This window comes from Chiroxiphia lanceolata, chromosome 6, assembly GCF_009829145.1.
Source record: "Chiroxiphia lanceolata isolate bChiLan1 chromosome 6, bChiLan1.pri, whole genome shotgun sequence".
NCBI classification, from domain to species: Eukaryota; Metazoa; Chordata; class Aves; order Passeriformes; family Pipridae; genus Chiroxiphia; species Chiroxiphia lanceolata.
The window spans coordinates 53979005-54000182 of NC_045642.1; the positions used below are offsets into that span (position 1 = coordinate 53979005).

The window sequence follows — 21178 nt, forward strand, 5'->3', positions numbered from 1 at the left end:
TACAGTTTTGACTAAATTGTTTCGCAACCTTTACAACACTGCAGATTGTGACAGCAGGGCATCCAACACTAATGGATTTTAAAAGAGTTGAGAATTAAAGCCATACAGTTTAGATTGAGAACAGCACAAGAATTATTTACTGTAATTCAGGGTAAGCAGAATGAATCCATGCTAGTGGAGAAAGTTCCTGAAAGACGTTTAAGCTTTTTTTGGGAGTTGAACATGCTGGTTTTGCAGCTTTTGATGCTAGGCTGCATAGAAGCAGAGTCTATTGCAGGTGCTGATGAAGTAGTTTATTCCCTCAGTTAGTTCCTTCAGACATAATCTGGCAATCACTTGCTTCTGACAGGAAAGTTACCTTAAGTAGTAGTTTGACCTGCACAAGCATGAAAAAAAATTTGTTTAAATTTCAAGCCGTCTATTCCAGCCTTCTTACTGGCAGTGGTGCTTCTATTTTCAATTCTCTCTTTACATCTGACACAGAGCCCCAGAAAGCAGGAGATCTGCTTCAGTCAGTGAAGAGATGTTTGGAGAAGCAGCCTGACAATGTTTGACAACTATGTATAATGATGACAGTTCATTGGCTTCTCAAACCTTGTCCACAAGTGCAGTTGCATAGTTTCAGTTCAGCCAAATTAACACCTTCCTAGTAAAAAGTCTCCTTGTCTCCTGTCTCACAGTTCAGTTAGTTTTCTGCCATTTTAACAAGCTGAACTGCCATACCACCCAATTAAACTAGAGACAGTGCATGGGAAGCAGTAAAGTCATACAGCTGGGGATGGAAGATGTTATCCATCACAGTGACAGTGATCTGTTCAATAAACTCAGGCCAGAGTATGACAACAAAACAAATGAAAAGTAAACAAACAAAAAAGAATATCCAATACTTCTGGAAAAGACTATGTAAATATTCCCCTTTCATTGGCACCCTGGACACTTGGCCCAGTTTCAAGCTATTAAATATTATCCAGGTGTTTTACACAATACTTGACATTATTTGGTGATTTAACTTTTGCAAGTTTAGACAATTTAATCACTACAGCAAAAAATGCAAATTGGAAGCTATGCTGTATGCATTAGTTTTTGACATTTTAATTACAGAGATAGTTCTGAATCTGTTCTCATTTTTGAAAACACCTAGTTTGCATGAAATGTTCAGAAGTCAATGCAAATATTAATACAGCCATATTCACACTCATATTACATCACCTTATTTACATAGTTAATCCTGCTCTGTAGCAGAATAATTAGGCCCACAGTGACGTACCATTGTAGTAAAAATAAGATTTTATCATGTAAGTCACTTGCCTTATTCTCATGTTTTATGAAGACACTGGAGCATACAGATGGAACTATTTTTCTTGCAAACCTCCTCCACCCACTGACTACTTCATCTAATACAGCAGGCCTTGAAAAACAATTGCTTTCTGTTACTGGTGAATTGGACTCTGCAGCAAGTGCAGTGAGGGGGAGTCAAGTTTTCACAAGAGTTTCTACATCTGTGGTCACAAAGAAAACCTCCTAAATGTTAACTGAGTCGGCACCATCTTTTGAACCTGTATTCAGTCCGACGTATTGATTCAAGGTTTCCCAACTAACTGTAAAATAAGGACAGACAATTTTTGCTGATGCTATTCAGAAGCACTTGGGTAACATCGATACTGACAGAGTTTTTCCATTATTTGGAAAAACTATGAGCACCAGCAAGCACAAAGGAGGCCAAGAGCCAATGAGAAACTCATTAAGCTGCTTAAACCGATCTAAATGTAGGCTGTTGAGGTCACATCCCGCCCCCGCCACATATTTCCACCCCCTTCCTTCAGCCAATGCTAGTGTTTACAGAAGCAGGTGGTGGTGTGCCAGTTCAAGGCAAAAAAAAAAAAAAAAGGCAAAAAACAAAACAAAATCAAACCAATACATTGCTTTAGGAGGACAGTTTTCAACCCGATCAATTCTGTGAACAGGTTTAAGGAGCTGCACAGTACCAGCATCAGTGCAGAGGAGGGAGACAGGAGCACAACAGCTGGTTATTAAGAGTAGTTTAAGCTTCTACGAAACTGAAACCTAACAAAAAACTGGAAGCTCTTGAGTTTATTCTTAGCTGTCCAAACCCTTTCGCACACTGATCAAACTCCAGACTACAGATGGAGGTAGATTTCTTTTCTTTACTGTCGCTTAATATGTCCAAAATCCATTTCTTCTGTCGGTGAGAAATCTCATGTATTAGTCATAACTCATTCACGACTGGCTGTTAACAGAGGCACAATAGTGATAACTGCACTGCATTTATAAACCCTCAAACCAGAGAAGATTAAGGAAAGGATAAGAGGCAGACATAATTTGTTTTCCAGCACTTAAGAAGCAGGAAAGGAAGAGGGCTGATGTAAGAGGAAGCAGCTCTCCATAGTGAGTAGACTTCTTTGCAGTGCCTGGAAAAGGGAAAGTTTCTTTGTCCTTTTTGCCACAGCAAAAGCAATGTTAAAATATAATGGATACAAGTTGATGTTAAGAGACCATCCCTTCAGACACAAGTGGTTATTAGAAATCCCACTTCCCAGAAAGGAGAACATAGCTGTTTGCTCATGCTGGCTTTGATACTTACAAGTTGGGTAAGGAAGGAGATCAATTGCACTTTTATGCTGTATTTATTAAGCTGTAATTTTTCTATCCTTTAGCAGTACAGCAGAATTAAAATTTAACAAGTATGTCCAACCTAAATTTTAAATGCTTTATGTCCTGCCATTATTATGAATATTAAGGTCCCCTGCACTTTTTACTCAACTAACAGTAATTTGGGGCTTAATCTGGCAGTGCGAGAAATACAATTTGCAGATTTTGCAGATGAAATATCGGCACATTTCTTTTGTCCAAGATTGTTCTGATTTTTTTGCATTCTGCCTATGAGAGATTAAAAAGCGATTTGTTAATTGATAATTTAAAAAATTATCTCTGGTACAGGCGGTCACCGTGAAAACACACAGACACCTGCACCCAAGCTTTTAAAAGGTAACAAGGGATAAAGATACTGTCAGGAAACTAGGCTGCAACTTTGCAAAGCTCACCTTTTCCTCATGCACCACACACTGCAAGCATGCTCTGAAGTCCTCAAACTGATGACAGGCACACTGGGTTTGTACCAGAGGGCCAGCGTGAGTCGGGTATGCCCTGTTGGTTTTTTTGGTTTTTTTTTTTTTTTTTTTCCTCAGCATTTCCGCTCTCCAGTGACAGGCGCCCGGAGCCCCTCACTACCCAGAGCGGCTCAGGGCGGGGGGTGCAGCGATCACTCGCTTCTCACGGGCTGAGGAAGAGCCTACTGGAGGCTCGGGGCGCTGAGGACACCTCATCTCGCACCGCTGTCCCCGCTCAGCCCGCGGGGCCACCCGGAGACGTGGTTGGAGCCCGGGAAGACCCGCCGGGATCGGGGTGATCCCGGCGGGAGCGCCCCGGACGCGCCGGCGTTCGAGGGGGGGCCGGGCGGGGGCGCCCTCAGCCCCGCCCGCATGGGTGACGCGGCGCGAGGCGCGGCCCACGTGACGCGCGCAGCCAATGGGCGGGCGCGGCCGGTCCCCGCGGGCGGGGGAGGAAGGGGGGGCGCGAGGCCGCCGCGGAGCGGGGGAGCGGCAGCGGCAGCGCCAGCGCGGGGCGGGCGCGGCGAGGGGGCCGAGCGGGGCCGGCGGGGGCTGCGCCTCCGCGGACATGCCGAATAAAAACAAGAAGGAGAAAGTGAGTCGGGGCGGGGGGGTCGCGGCGGGGAGGAAGGGGGGGGGGGCGCTGAGCCCCGCGGGGAGGCTGTGGGGCGCAGGCCCCGCGGGGAAGAGGAGGAGGGGCCTGGGGCGGGGGGCGGCAGAGGCGAGCGGAGCGCGGCTCCCGCTCCCCGGTGCGCGGCAGAGCCGGGCGAGGGATGCCCTCCTCCCTCACCGCTGTGTGCCGGCCCCCGCCTTCCTCCCAGAGCCGGGCGCTGGGGAAGGGGCAGCTCCCGGCGGGGCCTAGGCCGGGGGTGCCGAGGCGGGGTCCCGATGTCGCCTCGATGGGGGCGGCCGCGGGTTCGGCGTGCGGGGGAGTGCGGGAGGGAGGGGATGAGAAACGTGTCCTGCTCAGCCGCGGCTGGCGGAGGCTGAGTGGGGAGAGGAGGTCTTTCTGGGGTGGGCCCGGGGGTGTTGGGGAGCGGGAAGGGGTGTTTGCCAGGCAGGGCTGCGTGGGGGGTCTTTCCCCACGGCTGCTCGCCCGCGCCTCGTCCCGGGAAGTTTGGCTGCTGCGTAGCTCAGGCTGCGGTGGGAGTTGTGCTTGGGGGATCTCCTTAAGTATCCCAGGAGTGCTAATCGCCTCTCGGGAGTCTTTCGGCTCCTTTTCCTGACAATAGGAGAGGATCTTTGGCCCCACTTCGCCTCAGGCTCCACCGGCGCTCCCGAGAGGGATTTGTCTGGCGGCCACGAGAGGGGCTTGCACGAGTAATGATGGCAGAAAACTTGTAAATGCAGCAGGAAGTTAGCTGGATCGCACTCTGTTTTGTGTGAGAGGCAATTAGCCATGTGAGTGGAAGTCAGAGACGGCGAAGTGTGCTGTCTGCCTCATCCAGCTGCCGGCCCTCCCGACCGCTCCTGTTTGTCTTTTAGTTTGTCAACATGGCTTTAAAATTAGATGTGGGGAAGTTGGGTGTTGTGGGTTTTGGGGGTTTGTTCGCTTTAATTTTTTTCCCCAATATCCTTGGCACCTTTGACGTTAAAAACACTGAAACTTTCCTTCACTTTTCTGAGAGTAACAAATGTCAAAAGTATGCTGCGGGTGAAGGATGCAAGTTAAGTAGGATGCTGTCAGGGAGAAAATTGAGTTGTGGGCCTATTTCTAATACAAGACTTTCTAGTCCCTAGAACAGACAAAATAATGAAGTGTAAAATGTGTACTATACTCATGCTGGTTTAAAAGCTAAACTAAATATAAATATATCTGAAGCTATAAACTGAAGAGAGCAAAGTCATAGACATCTTTCAAATCACTTGCATTCTTTGTCTCTGCCTGCTCACCTGTGTGAAAGCTTATCTTTATAGGTGAATTTTGAGGCATAAATAAAACTCCAAAGCCTTTCTACAGATAAAAATGTTTAAGGCAGCTTTGTGGAGACTGATAGTTCAGTATTAAGATCTTCTAATAAAACAGTATCGTTTTCATTCTGTCAATTTTATTACTTTTAGTGAGTGCCTAAATAAACCTGATTTCTTGACTTGAAAATCTATCTAGATCTCCTTTTCAGAAAAACTGAGACTGCAAATTTTTTTTTTTTTTTTAAGGAACCTACAAAATCAGTCAAGAGTGGAAAAAGTGGCAAAGATGGACAAGATAACCAAGACCATGAGGTAAATATTATTAAAATATGTAGGGGTTTTCCATGCTAATTTGTCATGACTTTTAAAGAGTGCTTTAAGTTTTTCTAGATTGTTATAATTTTGACATGATAGGTGGTTTTGAGGGGAAATGATTGTGGAACAACTGCCTCGGTATTTGACAAGATAAGAGAAGAAGCTTTTAAAGGCGTCAATTTTATATAGAGTAAATAAATATTTGCTTGCTACAATCTTAAATGCTCATCTGTTTCCTTTTTTGGTCATGAAATATGCATCTGTCTTATTTTCTAGTGTTATTGTGAGGGTTTGGGCTTGTCTTCCAGTTGCTCACTGTAGTTTTTATCATTCTCTGTAATTCCCAGAGGTCCCTTCTCTCAAACTGTCGATGTTGGCATGTCAGTTAAGTGTCAGTAGCCTGTTATATTGTCAGGAGACCTTAGGCTTAATCACAGGCTGCCAGCTGTTTTGTTGTGTGGTTTCTTTTTATAGGTATACAATGGAGTGATCCATTTTTGACTGATTATTCTGTTGTAGATGCTGATTTTTTTCCTTCTGCGTTGCTCTCTGTTTTGTCCACCAGCAAGGCACAGCAGCTGGAAAGGGGTCGATTAAATCACTATTCACTTCCTTTCCCATATTAATCCAGAAACTCAGAATTAGTAGTTCTTCTGCATTTGGAATCCACTGTTCAGGTGGATTTCTTGACATTTTCTTTCAAATGTTCATACTAGCTTGGATGTAAAATGCTGTACTGAAAAGCTTATGTATTTCAGCCTCTGAACTGCATGTCTTGGTGCCAACAGATAATGTTTGAGAACAAAATACTCATCCAGCTTTACCGTTTTTCCCGCTCAGAAAAGACTGTTAGGGATAGGTGGGTGGGAATATTTATTATATGCTTTCTGATGCATTTCAATGAGTTCTCATTTGTATATTGAGCAGAAAGATTCGTGCTACTGTCATAAATTAATAAGATCATTAAAACTGGTAAACTATGGGTAAAAGTATTTTGGCAAATTTCAGTAAGAGTGACTGAGTTTTGGTGGAGGGAACCTCGGTGCTAGAAGGGATCTTAGAATGAAATGGGAAATATGTCAGTGTAGATGTTTATAATAACATATTGTCATATGTTCTGTCTTTACAGTATATTGCTGTGATGTTAGAAAGAGTGTCACTTCTTGACCATAATTTTAATTCCTGTGCAGTTATAAGGATCATCCTTATCAGCATCTTTGCTAGATATTTGTTGACTACTTATTTTCTCAAGCTTCTGAATGAGAAGTTGCTGAGACCAAGACTGATTTTCTTATTCCTTCTTGGTGCTCCAGGATAGAGTATAAAGCTCCCATAGTTAATGAGCGAAGAACTTTAAATGTTAGTTGAAAGTGTATATGTGGGTTTGTTTGACATTTCTTTCTGTGTTTGCGGATCTGGCTTTTTATTTTTTAAACTTAAAATGTGAGAGAGATGAGTCTCAATAGGAGAATATGTTTCAGTGTTCATCCACTGTTTCTTTTGTCCTTCTGAGTAGAATTCCTGTTGACCAGTACAGTTTACATGTCTGTGATACTTAATCATATGTGAATAGGGGTAGAATGGGAAAGGAACTGGGAATGTGACTGGCACATGTAGTACGTTTGTAATTCCCAGTGGACATTAGTCTCCCTACAATTCTGAACACCTCAGTGCTTGACTCATTAACTTAATTAATAGAGTAATTGCACGCAAATAGTAATGTAGACTTTGCATTCTAACGTGGCTGGCTGTAATCACGATGTATGTTAGCTGGGGCTTATATGAGCATAAAGGAAGCTATTTGTTAACATAGTGAAGATTAGTAAATATAGAAATAATCTGGAGCACACTCTAATACATTTTTACCTTTCTTTATTCTTTAAGCAAGGTTTTCTTCTGTTTCCAAGCACATATGTTTTAACATGGCTTTTTAGAAATCCTCTTCTAGACTATGAGTAGGTTTGGAATTATGCTGGTTCGTTTCAGCTTTTTGTTTCTCAAAATGCATTTGATGCATATGCATTTGATGCAAATGAATTTAATGCAAATGGCAGATTGTAAAGACTAGAAACCGTCTGCTATTCAAAGAACAGGGACAACACAAGCAGCAGCATCCCACAAATACTTTATTTATAGATGCTTTTATAGCACTTAACAAAATTCATGATGCCTTGAACTTCTATAGATAAAAAAGTACAACAGATCTTAATATTTACAAAAATGAACACGTGTTTTTCCTGTCTTGCAGTCAGTGAAATGAGATTTCAGTTGATTGAAGCTGTAGAGCAAGTTTGAAAAGGGATTGAAGTGATTTCTGGTATGCCAGGTCAGAATGCTCATGCTGAAAGAGAGTGAAAATTACTTAAACTGAGGGTTCTTGCATTGGCTGTGCCTTGCTTACTTGATGTAATACTAAGAAAGCCTTGCAACATGTAAAGCATGTTGCATGGACCTCTCTCCTTATTTGCTGTGTGGACAGCAGTTAATGCTCAAGGGGAGAGATTCAGAAACAGTAAATGTGTGGTCTTCCATTCTGATATACTTTTCTTTAAGCTGGTACGTGGCTTAGAAAGTTGCTTAACTGGGTGTTGTGTAAAATTGATTTCATATTATTAATGATGTAATTGACTTTTTTAATATTGTTATATTTAGATATTCCTCCCCCCAAACCCTGCTTAATCTCCCCTAGATGGGAAGACCTCTATTACTTCGATTGTCCTTCTCTGTTTCCATCCTCTGTTCTCTTTTTTGTGACAGAAATACTAGAAATGCACTTGCCTCATGGATAAGCTTTGGTGTAGAGTTCTGTTTTGTCACAGGAGTGTAGAGGTCTCCTTTTGAGTTAAGGCAGGAATAACTTATGGACTGTCTAATTTCTTTAGAAAGAGGTGGCTTGGTAATAGTTAATGATTGTTGAGAAACATCACCTTTTTCTCTCTCTAGCAAAAACCTAACACTTATAATAATTCAAGGGCAGTACTTTAGCAGTGGTTTTCAAATACTGCCACAGGGGAAGGAAGCTAAAATTTGAACCCTATATACTCTTAGTTCTGTAGGAAGGTGTGTGCTAAATCTTGTACTTTTCACCGGTCACTGAAATGGTCCAGGAGCACTTGGACAACTAATTCGCTGCTGTGAGTCCCCTGGGGGATGGAAGGGCCAGAAGTAGCTGGTAACCTTTCATACAGGACAGCAGTAGGTGACTGGGAGTGATGGCATCTTCTAGGTCTGGCTGGACTGGCTTTAGAAGGCGTGAAACTTCTAAATTTAAAATTGTATTAATTTAGCTTCTGAGTAGTCTGCAGAAGGGAAAGAGTATTTTTGTTGTTTAAGAAAGTGTCAGCTTGTTGACTTTCAACAAATGAGAACAGAAATTGTAACTTGTTCTTCGGCCGTGCAGAGCAGCCAACGGAAGACTAATGTGGTTTTGAGGAGCATATGTGTGTTTGTGTATTCTCATTGTTTCCATGTGCTGCTCTGGTTGCTTCTTTCTACTTTAAAGGTAGTTTGTTGTGGTTTTTTTAACACAGACAAATCAAAATGTAATTAAATACAAAAAAGGCATTGGCCTTTTTTCTTGCTGTGCAAGAAATAGCTTGATTTATTGATAGCATGTGTTGCTCATGTTGGACTGTAATCACTATTGAAACCAATTTTAAAAAAATTCTATCCTGCCACTGTCTCACAGCCATCACTTTTCAGCAGGTGTACTAAACATTGTTAGTAGCTTGCAGTGCAGCAATTTTGTCAGGCTTTGTTTTCAGAGGTTTTTCTTCCCTACTTTTTGAAGCCCTTTTTATTTAAAAGTTAATTTCTTAAGCTATTCAACATAATGGTAATATTTTTTTGGTAATAAAATTACCAAAAAATTAAAGAAATCTCTCTTTAATGGGCCATCTTCAAAATACTTCAGCAGAAGTAAGGATTTTCGTCTTTCTGAAAGAACCTTGAGAGGTGTCTATTCAGTCTTCCATCATCAGCTTTCCTATATTAGCCAGCACACGGTGGGGAAAGACTATCAGTGTTCTTGCTACTACTTTTACTGATTCCTGATTCCATGAGCACTTATGATTGTCACTTTTCTTAAAAATAGAAAACTGCAAAAGAGATGGGGAAGCAGTGTCAATGGTTTTACATGAGTTTCTTAGCAGAGATCATATGTAGAAATATCCTAAGAATTAAAGGAAAACAACTAATAGACAAAAGCAATAAATTCAGCATTTTTGTGTTAACAGGTTTCTGTGATCAGCAGCAGCAAGCTATTTAGAAACTTGACTCAATATCTTCTATATACTGTTGCTTATTTTTGTCATGTTTACTGTTTGTATTTTTCATTGTGGTGCTGTTTACCCTGAGAAACAAATGTATCTGATCTTGAAGATGTTGCATGGAGACTGTTATACAGTGTCCAGCTTGTGGCTAGATTTTTCTACTTCAGAATTTTTTAAGTTGTACTTGAAAGTGTTGGCACAAGTAAGTACTAATTAGGCAGCTCATTAGGGACCACAGCAGAGGAGCTTGAGGTTTGGGGATTGGAGAGGGGAGAATACCTTTCCAAAAGTTCTGGCATTGTTTTGTATTAGGACTACTCCTAGATAATTTCTGGAAATACCTTCTTGTCAGAGATACGTATTTATATAAAGCATCCATCATTTAGCTCTTTTCAATTACTCTTTTTCATTCATAGAATCATAGAATGGTTTGGGTTGGAAGGGAACTTAAAGATCATCTAGTTCAATGTCCCTGCCATGGCTGGACACCTTCTGCTGGACCAGGTTGCTCAAAGCCCCATCCAGTCTGGCCTTGAACACTGCCAGGGATGGGCATCCACAACTTCTCTGGGCAACCCATTTCAGTGTCTCGCCACCCTTGCAGTCAAGAACTTTCTGATATTTAATCTAAACCTACTCTCAGTTTAAAGCCATTCCCCCTTGTCTGGTCACTACATGCTCTTGTGAAACATCTCTGTATATCTTTCTTATAGTCTCCCTTCAGGTACTGGAAGGCTGCAATTAGGTCACCCCAAAGCCTTCTCTTCTCCAGGCTGAACAAACCCAGTTCTCTCATTCTTTCCTCATAGGAGAGGTGCTCTATCCCTCTCATCATCTTGGTGGCCTCCTCTGGGCTCACTCCAGCAGGTCCACGTCCTTCCTGTGTTGGGGGCTCCAGAGCTGGATGCAGCACTGCAGGTGGGGTCTCACCAGAGCGGAGTAGAGAGTCAGAATCACCTCCCTTGACCTGCCGCCCACACTGCTTTGGATTCAGCCCAGGACACAATTGGCTTTCTGGGCTGTGAGTGCACATGGTCAGCTCACATCAGCCTCCCAGCCACCAGCACCCCCCAGTCCTTCTTGGCAGGGCTGCTCTCAATCTGTTCATCCCCCAGTCTCAGTTGATAACTGGAGTTACCCTGACAGAGATGCAGCACTTGGTCTTGCTAAACCTCATGAGATTCTTGTCAAGCTTGTCCAGGTTCCTCTGGATGGCATCCTGCCCTTCAGGTGTGTCAACCTCACACCAGTGAGGTATTCTCTGTCACTCAGTGGCACAGCATTTTTGGATACATTGCATTCAGCATCTTTGAGGTGTACTTGTTCTTCATAGAAGCTGGTGTCCTTTACTGAGAGATGTATTTAGCATAGTCTGGATTTATATCTTTTAATTAATGCCTGAAGTTAAGTATTAATTTATTTATAGCTTAAAACACTGTATTAAGGGTTTTGATAGTACTCCCTACACACTCTCAGTTTGAGTTATATAGCTATCTAGATCAGGAATGGCTGATAGCCTGGAATAAAGCCTCCCCAAACCGCCAGGTTTTCAGTGGACCAAATCACTGCGCTGTGTTTGTCTGGTGTATTCATCACTTACCAATCCTGGCTGAACCCTGGCTGTTTCTTTAGTATGTGTTCAGTAGAATGCCCCAGCTGGACTGACAGGAAGAATAACCACTGCTGTCATGAGTCAGTCCCATGCAGCAGATAAAGCTGATTTGAAAACTGGTGGTCTTTCACTTGGAAGGAAAGATGCATTATGAAATAAAATCGAAATTTTTAACAACTAATCCTCTCAAGTTTGAATCACAGAAGGATTGTAATTGGACAGCACTAGACCTTCTGTTTTGTGAAGCTTTCTGGGTATATAGTTCTGGAATTTCACTTCTAACATTAGCAAAACAGGACTTGAAACCAAAACTGCATATAAAGTTGAGATGGATTGTCTCTTGTATCAGTTACATAGCTGATGGGAAATAAAGTTTGTGGGCTTTGGAGTGGGTTTGTTTGGTTTTCAACTGGTGTGCCAACTTCTTGAAAAAATTAATTTGAAAACTAATTTTTGGTCACAGCTTGCAGTTCTGATTTTTCTTTCCTAGAGAGATTATTTTAATGGGTTGATATAACTATTAAAAAATACTTAAATGTAGCAAGTGAATGCACCCTTAATACTAAGTGAGGTGCTGTTTGCTGACTGGAAAGATGCACTATGTGTTACTCTTACAGCCTCTATGCAACTTTTTGTTTGTATTTAACTCCTGTAATTTCCTATTTCCAATTTTTATTGACATATTGCCTTTTTGGTGTTGGAAACTGGAATTTCCTTCTGTATTCAAAGCCAACACACCTCAATACTGACTAGTGGAGAAGGGTACCTTAACAGTGCTTGTTATGTAACTTTAGTATTATGCTTTTAAAATTAATGGAAATATTAAAATGTACCAAACACTGCTGCATACAAGTATTTTGTTACCTAAAATGAGATGCTTCTGAAAACAGGATCCTATGCCCTTCTACTTCTTACACAAGGCTGACAACTACTTGTGTAACATATGAGGTGTGAGGACTGTGTGTGGTTTGTTTTAGTACTTGCTATCCTCTGCTTTCCAGTCATGCTTTCAAACACTCTGAATCCTTCCTGAGTAGAAGCACAGCAATAAAGGCAAAGGCTATTCTAATCAAAAGCAGCAAAGTGACTTTTAAAAGTAGATATCAGGATTTTGTAAACTGAAAGCATCCTTTTCATCCTTTTTTTTCAAATTATTTCTCTTGAGTTTTTTGTAGGAGTAAAGGCCTACCACTCCTTAGAGAGGACACATTAATGCTTGTGTAATACAGAATTATTGATGTAGTTATCCCAAAGGGTATTACAAATAGTAAGAAAAACCAGGTAACTTTTGAATCCACCCATATGCTCAGACTTTAAAAACATTATATCTTGTATTTCCTCCCCCCCCAAATTTCATTTGAAACCAGAATAAATTTGTAATTCTAGAAGTGGGATGATAAGTTTTGGTTATTTTTGTTTGTGTGTTGTTCCCCCACAACAGGCTTTCAGGGCCATTGGAAAAAAGAAATTAAAAAATAACAACCTAGGAAAAAAAAATCCTGGCCTATTCCAGAATGTACTTTTTAAAGGATTAGAAGATGACTGCCAAATATTATAATTTGCCATACCTTTATAGTGACTTTCCTATACTTCCTCATCACTGCTTAATTTAGCAGTCTGAAATACTGACAAGTAAGCTTTTGCAATGACACGTAAAATAAAAGCATAATATGAGCCAAAGATAAAATGATCTGGTATAACAGTTCTGTAGAAGTGGTTAAGGTTGTTATTCATAGAATCAGAATGGTCTGAGTTGGAAGGGACCTTAAAGATCATCCAGTTCCAACTCTCCTGCCATGGGCAGGGACACCTTCCACTGGACCTGCTTACTTGCCATGGGCTGTAACTCTCTTAGCTCTCTAATACAAAAACCAATTGGTGGGCAGGAGGCAAAGGAAAAAAATATTTCAGTATGAGTGTGTGAAGTGAGAAGCTTCTATGAATGGATCAGGGAGCACAAGAATAGACATCAGTGGTAAAGCCACACATGCAGGAGCCTTAGCTTATCGGTAGCTTTATATAATTAACATTTACAGTAGGGTACAGGAGTTGGTGACTAAAGCAAAAGAATGTGTGTGTGTTTTCTTTCAAATGTGGGAGCCTTTTATATATATGTATGTGTGCATGTGTGTGTGTGTGCGTGTGTATGTATATATATATATATATGTTTATATATATATAAAGAAGCACAAAGATAGTTTTTGTTGGGTTGGGGGTTTTTTTTGTTTTGGTTTTTTGGTTTTTTTGTTTTGTTTTGCTTTGGTTTTTGAAAGTAAAAGGGTGTCTCAGGTTGATCAGAGAGAAATTACAAATGAAAATAAAGAAATAAAGTAATTTAAGCCAGGCCATCATGTATTCAGATTCTTCATCCCTGTATTTATGTAAAGATTTTGAAATAATACATAGGACATTATCTGGTTTAAATCACATTTAGTTAGCTAACCCGTGGTTGCAGGTAACAATTTTTTTTTTTTCTAGGGCCATTTGTTACTTTGAAGTTTCATTATGGAAGATACACTAGGAAACAAATGTTGCATTGCTGTCTGTGTTTGTGAAGTACCAGATGCTCACTGCTGGTGGTGTTTCAGCAAATGCAAAGCAGGGTGAATCCTCTTAGAGCCTGAGCCTGGGTACCCTCTCATCTTTGCCAGTGCTCTGCAACCTCGGGCTGCAGATCTGATCTCTGACTGAAATGAGTCAAATATTGGTTTGTTCCTGGAGTAAACTAGTTAGAATAAAATTAAGTTTACAAGAAGCAAATGGAAAACAAGCCTTATGCTACTGATATTTAATTATGAATGTAAAATTATGGTGTATTTATGTCAAGGATGCAGTATGCATCAGATTGGTGTGTTGCAAGTCAAGTCTGTTACACAAAGCTGTGATGATACAATTCTTTAGAAGATAAAATTGGAGCCCTGTGTATAAGCAGCTAACAGGAAATACAAGCAATGCTTTGTGTAATGAAAAATAAACAGCAGCAAGAAAGGCAGAAGAGTTTCAGCAAGTTGTAGATCAGTCTTCTGAAGTGGTTTGTGACTAAAGTTTCCTGTGGGCACCCCTCCACAGTGTGGAGGCCTTCACTGCTTATAGGGCACGTCCCAGTCATTGATGCAATTCAACATGCTCTGTGCTGTCTTGGACAAAACACTAATGGAACTCTGTTGTTAGACATCAAGAATAGCCAGCAGTAGCATTGCTATATGGAAAATGCCAAATCACAGTTGCTAAACAAGTACTACAGCATAAATCCGTGGATGCTGATTACAGTGTGCTAAAATATAAAACCTTTGTCATCATCACCCTGCTGAAAGGTTAATCTTTTTGCTTATCATTATAACAACATGGATCCTCAAAGCTTTAGGATGCAGTTCTTGATATAATAAAAATGTACTAAGTTATGCTGAGACTACCACTGGACTATCCAGTGTATGTCAGCTACTGAGACAGTCTTTAACAATAGTAAGCATATTTGCTAGAAGGTCAGCTGCAAAGATCCTTCTAGCAGACAATCCAGGTATTGTTCCTGCAAATGATTTTGTTGAGGAAAAACAATAAACATCTAAAGTGCCATTTGTGTGAAACCAGCCAAAGCCTTTAGCACCATAAGCTGCATCTCCAGAGACTCCTCCCTAGGCTGTCTGTCCAAACAGTCTTGTGGTGGTAAAATTAGTGAACAATAATGACATACTAGCAAAAATCTTCAACAGAGAACCTCAGAAACATTTGCCATCCAAAATGGTAGCCAACAAGCATGTCATTCCCCTGCTTTTTTTAACTGTGTTGTTTATTGATCAGTGCTTCTTTTTGTGTGTCCAGCTGACTCCATATCAAGCTTTGTATGGTTCACACAGAGCGTAGATTGAAAATATTGATGCTAAAGATCATGGCTAATTGCTCCATAACAAACTTCTTACTGGTGATTGGACACCTGCATGGACTAGAAGTGCTGCAGACTGTCTGGATAGCTCTGTCAGGCCTACCTTTAATACCATTAATAACAATAGTTTATTCTGATGTTAGGCTCTTGGAAGGCATGTTGAACACGTGCTATTAACAACATGGCATTGAAATCAGCTGACAAATAGTGCTCTCCTGGTGGTGTCTGCCTTGAACAACTTGCCTTGGTCCCAGCTGCTGATCTAACACCACCAGCCTACCTGCTGCAGGTATGCTGTGGATGTATTTACCAGGTTGATGGCACCTGGGCCATATGCCAGATAGGATCTGTCCTTGTTCCCACCCCCAAAACAGTAAATGAAGATCTGCAAAGAAGAGAACTCCATGGTAGTGTTCAAGATTCCTGGAGTGTTCAGAGATTATCACGCTACTTTGAAGTTACTGCAGTGGGAAAAATACTGCATGGAAGGCTCTTTAACTGCTCTCCACCCATTTTGACTCCTTGATCTTTGATTTCAGTTCTCATCCTAAGAGATGAAATTAAATTCAGCTTCTCAGCCTAATTACATTGATTATGTATTAGGCCTCAACCTGTTAGCCAAATTATTTTGATTACATACTGGGCCCTCATACAGTTCTGAAAATCAAGTTGTTAATGTCCCTTTCATGTTTTCTCATGATCTTTGTTTAGTTTCAGTAAACTGCATTTCAGTTTCATTATAAGTATGTTTTAGATGTAATCCGGAATACTTTCAGAGCATTCTGAGTCTACCTTGGCAAGAGATGTGCTCTTTGGGGTGCTATAGATCAGACCTCTGTTTATCTTAATGAAAAATAAGTCCATGGAGGCTACTTACTATACGAAAAGGAAAAGAAGGAAGGGATTAAATCTGCATTAAAATAACCATTTTTCCTCTCTTTCAGATTCATACTGATGATTCTTTTGAAGTGTCGCTCTGTGTACTTGCATTTCACAGGGAATCTTAATCATGTGTTAATTAGTGCAAGGTTCAACTATCCAGATTTCATGGTCCAGAGTTTTTTCTCAAGTTTTTGCTGATATTTGGCTTGCTGCTGCCATTGTGGTATGGTAATACCACGGTGATATAAACCTGAATTCAGTGGTGATTCTCATTAGAGGGAAGAAATTTGCAGATTAGTGTTAGACTGACCTGTGTGGAGGAACACCATACAGGGTGCTGCCTAGCACCATGTCTTCTTCAGGCAGAGACTCTCTCTTGCCTTGTGCTTATTTTGTCATTAATAAACCATGCAGTTTTTTAAATCTTTTAATGACACAGGGATCCAAGTGATTTTACCATCATCTTCAAATCCTCACCCTTCTCTGACCAGTTTATCTTAGAAAGCAACATGCAAGCTTGCTGCATCGTTATAGAGTTGATACCACGCTTGGCTTGGCTTTTGATTTTGTGGAGCAGAAGGCTTTGTGTGCTTTGTTCTCATTTAGTTATTAGCAAGTGTGTTTGGAAAGGTAAGGTCAGACAGAGTTCTTCTGGTTGCCCTTGTTTGTCAAGGTAGCTTGAATACCATTTTTGTGGGACTGTCAGAAAGGCAAGGATAGGGTCTTCTAACTTATTGACATATATGGGATGCAGGGTGGACCTTACTTACAGGTCCCAGTATGGTCTTAGCTAGTCAGCCAAAAGTAAAAGTTGCATTCTGGGATGCTTGATGATGATCAGTTTAATTTAAAAATTTAAAAAAGAAAAATTGGCTGTAGATGTACTTGGCCTTTGTTTCCCTGGTTGCAAACTTAGCATTGTGCTCTGACCTGTCCTTACCTGTGTACATGTCAGGGGGTGAAGGATCCAGCTTCGCTCAAAAAAATGATGTTGAGACAAGAAATGTACCACATCATGCCTGACTGATGCAGGATGACTCAAGGGATGCAAGGGCAATCTACCTTGAACTGTTGTGACTGGCAGGAAACCTTCTCCCCTCCCTGTCTTTCACTGTCTTGGATTAATTTTAAGCTTAGTCAAAGGCACTGATGAACATGAACCATATACTTTTGATTGTTAAAAACAGAATTTAAAAGTTGGAATCACACTGTTACTGATTGTCTTAATGTTCAATGGAGTATGTAAAGCTCTGATTTTTAAAAATAAATTGATGAGAAAAACTGAGGGTTGTGTTTTAATCATGATCTGAAGAAACACATTCTTAATCTGACATTTTTCAGAGTAGTTTGAACACATTTTTAGAGGTTTATCAGCACTTTTGGAATTGAATGTGTCTGTCAGTATACAGACATTTGGGTAGGAGGGAGCCTTTGCTAGAACAAGGGGAAGAATAGGTATTTCCCATTCTAGTCACAGGAAGAGAATTGATAAAAACATACCTGTAGTTTGACTGTTCTGGTGTCATATACATTGAATTTTTCACTGATGTAGCAGAATGTCCATTACTTATTGTCAGGAGTTGTGGTTTCTGAAGTAGTTTGGTTTGTTACTGGGAGTAGGAAGCTGAGCTTGGATCCTTGATCTGAACTAGCAAGCACTGTACCTTTCATGAAAAGTGTGTTACCTTGAAATCTTTAGCAGCTGAATATACAGAATTGTTAGTCTAAATTTATTTGACTTTTTTTAGAGGCTTGGTTAAAATTGCTGAGCTGTGTGGCTTAAGTTGACTTAACTCATTTTCTCCAGTTGCCCTTCTATCCAAGGGCTGACTGGCTGCAAGCTCTGGAGGCCAGTTCTCTTGTGGTAGCACCATAGTGCCACTTGCAGAGGTCATGGAGTACACCTGTGTGGCATTGAAGTAATAATGACTTAGAAACTGTTTTAGCAACCTTCTGGTATGTGGTGGCTGACTAGAGCATGACTGAAACACAGGGACGATCATGCTTGATGGTGGGAAGGAGGAGGAAATCTGTTGGATAAATGGCCAGTGATTCAGGGCTAGAATTACTCTGGAGTCATCATTTCTAGATGGGAGGTTGCCATAGCAACAAAAAATGCTTTCTTTCAACATTTCTAATTAGAAGTGGTACCCATCCTCTTAAATAACCACTTTGGCTAATTTTAGAATTTATCTGCAATTTAGAATACTTGCCTTCCTGAGGTATGTGCTGCCTTAGGATACCATAGTGTGTGCAGGCACATGTGAGCGCCTGTTAATCTGAAACTGAGAATTTGTTTGGGAATAGAGGAAACAGGAAAATGGCTTTTGCTGTTCTAAGTAATGAACAAAATGCAGGTGGCAGTGGAAGGTAGCCACAGAAAAATACCATTAGGCTCAAGCACAATATTGAAAGTACAGAATCCTGTGCAGTAATAGTGTTTATAATGAATCTTAATAGCATTTTTCAATACATGGGAAGTCATTGCTTCCTAATTCTTAGATTTTCTTTCTGCTTAGTCTATCAGTATTTTTATTTGTAATGCATTTTTTGAAATTTCAGTTAGTAGATAGAAATTACCTTGCAGATCACTTGTATTTCAGCAAAAACACTTTTAAGCATTTAGTGTTTGGGATTAAAAAGTGAAATAGTCTGAAAAATGTGATGTAACAGGTAATGCTGTGATGTACAGAAATGCTTTTAACTTGCTTATGTATGCCATTTTTATTGAAACAAGTTCTAGAGTGCTTTTGGTAACTGAGACTTTTAATATTCAGTGTATTGTCTCCCCTTATTTGTTCTATAAGGCTGTAAGGGGCTTTTATGATATGAAATTTTCAAAATGGGGATCTTAAATCTGTTTAATGAAAACTAAATGTTACTTTCAGTTGCTTTCTTTGATATCTTAAGTACTGTGTGTATAATACCATACAACACAATTGTTAATCTATTCTTGAAACATATATTATTTCCCAGTTATGCTGCTAGGACAAAATCTGAATAAAATTACTGTCTTGGAGACTCTAAAGGTAGATAAATCTATGTATGGTAACATTTCAACGTGCACTGAATGTGTACACTCCCAGACTATGCAAATTGCTGATGAATAAGCTTTTCTGGAAATCCTTTCTAGAACCTGAAGAAAATTGGTTTCTCTTATTTTAGCAATAGCCTTGTGAAAATGCCACTGATGTTATTTCAAGCAGGAGGGAAGCACTGCTTTTATACCTAGTATACTTAACAAAATTCTAATTAAATCAATTCAAACTGCTGAAGTACCAGCATTACAACTTGATTTCCGTCATGAGTTTCATTCCCATATGATTTTTTTCCCCTGTTTCTCATCTTGTGGGCACTTTCTGAGAATATGGTTTTTCTTGTGAGGAAAAAAAAAAGACAAGGTATATTTTAAGATCTGTGTGCTTCTAGCTTGCAAATTTGAGAGACTTCTACAGCAAATTAAGGGCCTGCAGAATGAATTGCAATATTGCAGTAAGATGTCTTGATCAGCTGTTTCTATATTTTTAGTGTAGATAACTCCTAGATGTTTTATCATTCTTGTAAAAAATGTCATGACATTATTCATATTTTAAAAGTTAACTATTGCCTACTTTAAACCTGCTTTTCCTCCTTCAAAGAAAAAGGAATGAGAAAGGCAGCATTACAAGTTCTGACAGGCTTTTGTTAATGATGCATTTTATTCAGCTTGAGAGAGAGCACTGTCAAGTGTAGTCTGGGAAATAACACCAAACTGGAAACCTATAGTGGGAACCATTTTTCTGGTTTTATGTTATGAACTTCATACAGAGGAACAGTGACAGTCTGATAAAGACTGTTACAGTAAAAGCAACTTGCTCTGAGTAGGCAGTAAACTGCTGCACATCTTCATGTATGTTTTAGAAGCTGTTGAAGCTACTGCAATAGTAAGACTCACTCCTTCTGACTTTATATCAAAGCCTGAATGCCCCAGCCAAGCTTGGGACTCTGGCAGCAAGGTACAGGACAAATAGGCAGTGTTGTTGGATACCTTGGAGACCTGGACTTCTCAGAGGGTAAAAGGTGAGAGTAGCTAAGGAACTACATTATTTGAAAATTTCTTTTCAGTTGTAACTTCAAATAAATGGGCTAGTGCATGTGCCAGGGTGATCTATTCCCATCTGTGTGAGGGCTGTGGTACAAGAATGGACACTGAAAAGATAAGCAGAAGAGTAGGTGACTATACATTCAGAGGATGATGAATACAGTAATTTAATTAAGAGCTTATTTTGCTTCAAACATTTCTGTAACAAAAATCACTTCTTATAAGATTTTCTCCCCCAGTTCAGCTGCAATTAACTGTTTTAATTTCTTTCTAAACAGGTGTCAAACAAAAAATCAAATAGCACTCCTCCCCCAGCACAACTATCTAAAATCAAAGTACCAGCACCACAGACAGTAGTGAAGAAGGAAAAGCGGCAGAGTTCTTCAAGGTTTAATGTTAGCAATAACAGGGAGCTTCAGAAACTGCCAGCTTTAAAAGGTATGTCTTTCTAAACTAGAATTACTCTTGTGGGGAAACTTGTGCATGAGACTGAGGAGCATTTCAGCTATTATACTTACATCTGAGCAGCATACATAATATATTGTGTATGCACCTGTGCAAATGGCACATACTTGCAGTGGGGTGGGTTTTTTTGTTTTGTTTTGCTTGATATTTGAGGACTTCCAGTGTGTTGCTTTCTTGGCAATCACTATAGGCAACGTCTGTGTGACAGCATATTCACTCGTCTCATGTAAAAGCAGAATATTTGGGCACTATAAGCAAAATATTAGGCATCTGTCCTCAGTGCAGCTTGCTCTGAGCAAAACTCTGCTTTGTTTGTGCCAAAATTTCTCTTGGCATTATGAGAAGACCTGGCCTATGACTATTTATGGGTCTGGTTTTCCTGAGCATGGGTCAGAATGGCATCTTTTTAGTGAATATGAATTTTTCCTTTGTCGATTTTTAAGGCTTTGTGATCTCTTAGAATTCTATTTACTGCCATCTGTGATGAAAAGATGATGATAATGGGTGTGTTCTATTACACAGCTTTTATCTTTATTTTAGCTACTACCTGTTGTGTAGATACATGTTTGCATAGTGTGCTGTGGTAGCTTGTAGTACCATGTGTTAGGGTAGAGTTTTCCAGGTGGGGTGAGA

At 40.3% G+C, this 21178-nt stretch overlaps 1 protein-coding gene and 1 long non-coding RNA gene across 3 annotated transcripts in view; one reads left to right on the forward strand and one right to left on the reverse strand.

Moving 5' to 3' along the window:
- The window catches only part of LOC116788746, a 50350-nt gene extending 46912 nt beyond the window's left edge, over positions 1-3438 (reverse strand). For both annotated transcript variants that reach the window (XR_004357752.1, XR_004357753.1), the window contains exon 1: positions 3063-3438. This is a non-coding gene — a long non-coding RNA (uncharacterized LOC116788746). The remainder of the gene's footprint in view (positions 1-3062) is intronic.
- Positions 3439-3644: 206 nt separating this feature from the next.
- The window catches only part of PPP2R5C (protein phosphatase 2 regulatory subunit B'gamma), a 79182-nt gene continuing 61648 nt past the window's right edge, over positions 3645-21178 (forward strand). Inside the window, exons 1-3 of the mRNA XM_032690455.1 lie at positions 3645-3723; positions 5286-5351; positions 20359-20518. Coding sequence (XP_032546346.1) covers positions 3697-3723; positions 5286-5351; positions 20359-20518 — 253 coding nt within the window. The 5' untranslated portion in view covers positions 3645-3696. The remainder of the gene's footprint in view (positions 3724-5285; positions 5352-20358; positions 20519-21178) is intronic.